We start from the raw sequence: 3,921 nt of genomic DNA on the forward strand, positions 1-3,921 counted from the left end.
TTAACTGTTCTTCTGCCATACTAATGTCATTATACGTCGTTAATTATAAAACTGTTATCAATGATTTGAGTCCGAATACGTTAAGGCCAAAATAACTGAGGCTATAAGAAGACAGTTTACAGTAGAATACGTTAATTTTTAATTTTCGGGTAAACGTATTCTAGATGTTGTCAGCAAATATAATCAAAAAACGAGTGAAGATATTTAAATATCTTCACTCAAATCTTCATATGAGTGAAGATATTTAAATATCTTCATAATAGCTCATATTATTATCAAGGTTTGCCCTCGAGGACCAAACTAGAGGGCAAACCTTGATAATCAAGGAACAAAGAGATGCCCGAATAAGAGAAGAATCCTTTGAAGAGATACTTGCAAACACTAATGGTCTATGCTGTATTACAGATGCTTCATGGATCTCCTCAACACAGCAAGCAGTAATTGGATGGATTCTTTACAATCAAAATGGGCACATGCATGTAAATGGATGATCAATTATTCAGCATACTAGTTCCGCACTAGAAGCTGAAGCTGAAGCTCTCAGGTGGGTATTCCTAGAACTTAATAGACTATGCTATAAAGGAGTAACTTTCTATGGTGATTCAGTGAAGCTGTATCATACTCTGCAGAATTTACACAGAAGACAAAGAGATGGAAGTTGGAGTCACTTGAAGATCTCTGTCACCATCAGAGATATTTTACAGCTATGTAAAAGTTTTGAAGGTTATAATTTTGTTAACATCTCTAGAAAAGCTAATGTCAAGGCTGATAACTTAGCTAAATATGCTAGAAAAATTCCCAGAACATGGTTGTATCTTGGAACAATGATGTATGTTAATGTTATAAAAGGATAGCCAAATTTCATTGGTATTATAAAGCCATAAAATAGAAGAAGCAACAACAAAAGAAAATCAAAAAACAATTTCATCAAAAAAAAAACAAAAGCAATGAATCATGTTGCTTATTAAAGAAACAACTTAAAATTAGTAGTAGGGCGTTTTGTAGACGTATGGTGGTGGTGGAGACTTGTAGTTTATTTTGGGGGAAGGAGAGTAATATGGTGGAGGTGGTGGGGAGTTGTAGACGTATGGTGGTGGTGGAGACTTGTAATCAACCTTCGGCGAAGGAGAATAGTATGGTGGAGGTGGTGGGGAGCTGTATACATATGGCGGTGGTGGAGACTTGTATTCGGGCTTGGGGGAAGGAGAGTAGTATGGTGGAGGTGGTGGTGAGCTGTAGACGTATGGTGGTGGTGGAGACTTGTAGTTTACCTTCGGGAAAGGAGAGTAATATGGTGGAGGTGGTGGGGAGCTGTAGACGTATGGTGGTGGTGGAGACTTGTAGTTTACTTTCGGGGAAGGAGAGTAGTATGGTGGAGGTGGTGGGGAATTGTAGACGTATGGCGGTGGTGGAGACTTGTATTCAACTTTTGGGGATGGAGAGTAGTATGGTGGAGGTGATGGGGAGCTGTAGACGTATGGAGGTGGTGGAGACTTGTAATCTACCTTTGGAAAAGGAGAGTAGTATGGTGGAGGTGGTGGAGAGTTGTAGACGTATGGAGGTGGTGGAGACTTGTACTCTACCTTCGGGGAAGGAGAGTAGTATGGTGGAGGTGGTGGGGAGTTGTATACGTATGGCGGTGGTGGAGATTTGTAGTCAACTTTTGGAGAAGGAGAGTAGTATGGTGGAGGTGGTGGGGAGCTGTATACGTATCGCGGTGGTGGAGATTTGTAGTCAACTTTTGGGGAAGGAGAGTAGTATGGTGGAGGTGGTGGGGAGCTGTAGACGTATGGGGGTGGTGGAGACTTGTACTCTACCTTCGGAGAGGGAGAGTAGTATGGTGGAGGTGGTGGGGAGCTGTAGACATATGGTGGTGGTGGAGACTTGTAGTCAACTTTTGGGGAAGGAGAGTAGTATGGTGGCGGTGGTGGAGAGCTATATACGTATGGTGGTGGTGGAGACTTGTAGTCAACTTTTGGGGAAGGAGAGTAGTATGGTGGAGGTGGTGGAGAGCTATAGACATATGGTGGTGGTGGAGATTTGTACTCTACCTTCGGAGAAGGTGAGTAGTATGGTGGAGGTGGTGGAGAACTGTAAACGTATGGTGGTGGTGGAGACTTGTAATCTACCTTCGGGGAAGGAGAGTAGTATGGTGGCGGTGGTGGTGAGTTGTATACGTATGGTGGTGGTGGAGACTTGTAGTCTACCTTCGGGGAAGGAGAGTAGTATGCTGGAGGTGGTGGAGAGCTGTAAACGTATGGTGGTGGAGGAGACTTGTAGTCAACTTTTGGGGAAGGAGAGTAGTAAGGTGGAGGTGGTGGAGAGCTGTAAACATATGGTGGTGGTGGAGATTTGTACTCTTTCTTCGGAGAAGGAGAGTAGTATGGTGGAGGTGGTGGGGAGCTGTAGACGTATGGTGGTGGTGGAGACTTGTAATCAACTTTCGGGGATGGGGAGTAGTATGGTGGAGGTGGTGGAGAGCTGTAAACGTATGGTGGTGGTGGAGACTTGTATTCTACCTTCGGAGAAGGAGAGTAGTATGGTGGCGGTGGTGGAGAGCTGTATACGTATGGCGGTGGTGGAGATTTGTATTCAACTTTTGGAGAAGGAGAGTAGTATGGTGGAGGTGGTGGGGAGCTGTAGACGTATGGAGGTGGTGGAGACTTGTAATCAACTTTCGGGGATGGAGAGTAGTATGACGGAGGTGGCGGGGAATTGTAGGTATATGGTTTTGGATGTGGTGTATATTTAGGGCCTTGTCTTCTATATTGTGGCGGAGGAGATGGTGATGCCGAGTAATAGGGGGAATTCTTTTTGGGTGGATATGGTGATTTGGGTTTGTGGACTGGGGAATATTTCTGTGTTGTTGGGGGAGATTCGTAAGGGTAAGCTGCAGCTACGATCAGGGGCGGACCCAGCCAAGTTTCTAGTGTGGGGCATGCAGTGTAAATTTTTTTTAGATCGAAGACATCTACATAAATTTATGTTATATTATCAAAGGAAAATAAAAATTTGGTATGGGGCACAGGCCACACCTAGAGCCTTCCTGCGTCCGCCCCTGGCTACGATGGCAGTAAAGACCACAACATAAACCATGCAATGCCCTAATCCCATTATTTTGGGGGATCTCATTCTAGCCATAGCTGCTGTTTTTAGTTTCTTTTCTTTGTTATGATATAGTTCAATTAGAAGTCCCTTTATATATAGTCAATTTTTGTGTAAAGTTTTATATTATTCCCCCCACTTGGGTTCGTGTGTGGCACTTCCTAAACATATAGACGACGTGCTTAAGTTGTTTATTTTAAGATAGATATTTTTGGGTCATAAGAAATGTTCCAGATTCTTTGCAACTTTCTATAACTTTAAGAAATTTATTTGCTTATTTTTTTATTTAGATTCCAAAATTAGTGAAAACGAAGAAAGCGTTAAACTGGTAGTTATGATTACTTTAGCCCCAACAGAGAAAAAAAATGATTTTGTTTATGAAATTAATGTGGTGAAAGCGAAGATTATTTCATTATTAACAATACCTTTTATCGTAAAATCCAAAAAAAAATTAAAGACTTTTGTGAATGATATGTAACACGAACTATGGATAAAAAACTTGAAGTCATGGGAACATCGTCGGCCGAAACAATACATGTTTGTTTAAATAACATTTTGACGAGTATATATGTTCCATGTCTAGTTGTATTCAGTGTATTGTTTGGATGCTTTTATATCATCAGCATCCATATGGATTCCTCATCTGGCGTTTGTCTACCAGTAACAGATTTAAATAGATCATATATACACATATACGTAACGCCCCGATCCGCTTACGGCTAATGGGCCACCCACGCCCGCTCTCTCGGCCCGTGGGCCCCATCCCGTCCGACGGTCGGTCCGTTAATTTTCCAAGGCTCGAAATCACTGTTTACT

At 42.4% G+C, this 3,921-nt stretch overlaps 1 protein-coding gene across 4 annotated transcripts; it reads right to left on the reverse strand.

Annotated features, from left to right (window-relative positions):
* Nucleotides 1-983: 983 nt before the first annotated feature.
* LOC108835189 (extensin-2-like) lies at nt 984-3,141 on the reverse strand. 4 transcript variants are annotated; one of them, XM_056997239.1, is made up of 5 exons: nt 3,057-3,141; nt 2,442-2,890; nt 1,623-2,129; nt 1,272-1,415; nt 984-1,115 (listed from the first exon to the last, which is right to left on the reverse strand). In XM_056997239.1, the coding sequence occupies exons 1-5, from the start codon at nt 3,139-3,141 to the stop codon at nt 984-986; spliced, it is 1,317 nt and encodes a 438-aa protein (XP_056853219.1). The 4 variants fall into 4 exon arrangements, with proteins under 4 accessions (XP_056853219.1, XP_056853218.1, XP_056853220.1 ...); XM_056997238.1 differs by lacking the exon at nt 1,272-1,415 and having other exon boundaries at nt 984-1,271; nt 1,818-2,809; nt 2,870-2,896; XM_056997240.1 differs by lacking the exon at nt 1,272-1,415 and having other exon boundaries at nt 984-1,155; nt 2,119-2,896.
* Nucleotides 3,142-3,921: the final 780 nt, after the last annotated feature.

The sequence above is a fragment of the Raphanus sativus genome, unplaced genomic scaffold (genome assembly GCF_000801105.2).
Source record: "Raphanus sativus cultivar WK10039 unplaced genomic scaffold, ASM80110v3 Scaffold0557, whole genome shotgun sequence".
NCBI lineage: Eukaryota > Viridiplantae > Streptophyta > Magnoliopsida > Brassicales > Brassicaceae > Raphanus > Raphanus sativus.

What these genes read in the sequence shown, in the direction of transcription:
- LOC108835189 (XM_056997237.1), bottom strand. Translation starts at nt 3,141, where the DNA reads ATGGCTAGAATGAGATCCCCCAAAATAATGGGATTAGGGCATTGCATG. An exon ending in TACTGCCATCGTAGCCAGGG is followed by an intron (nt 2,891 to 3,056) that starts GCGGACGCAGGA and finishes TCGTAGCTGCAG; the next exon opens with CTTACCCTTACGAATCTCCC.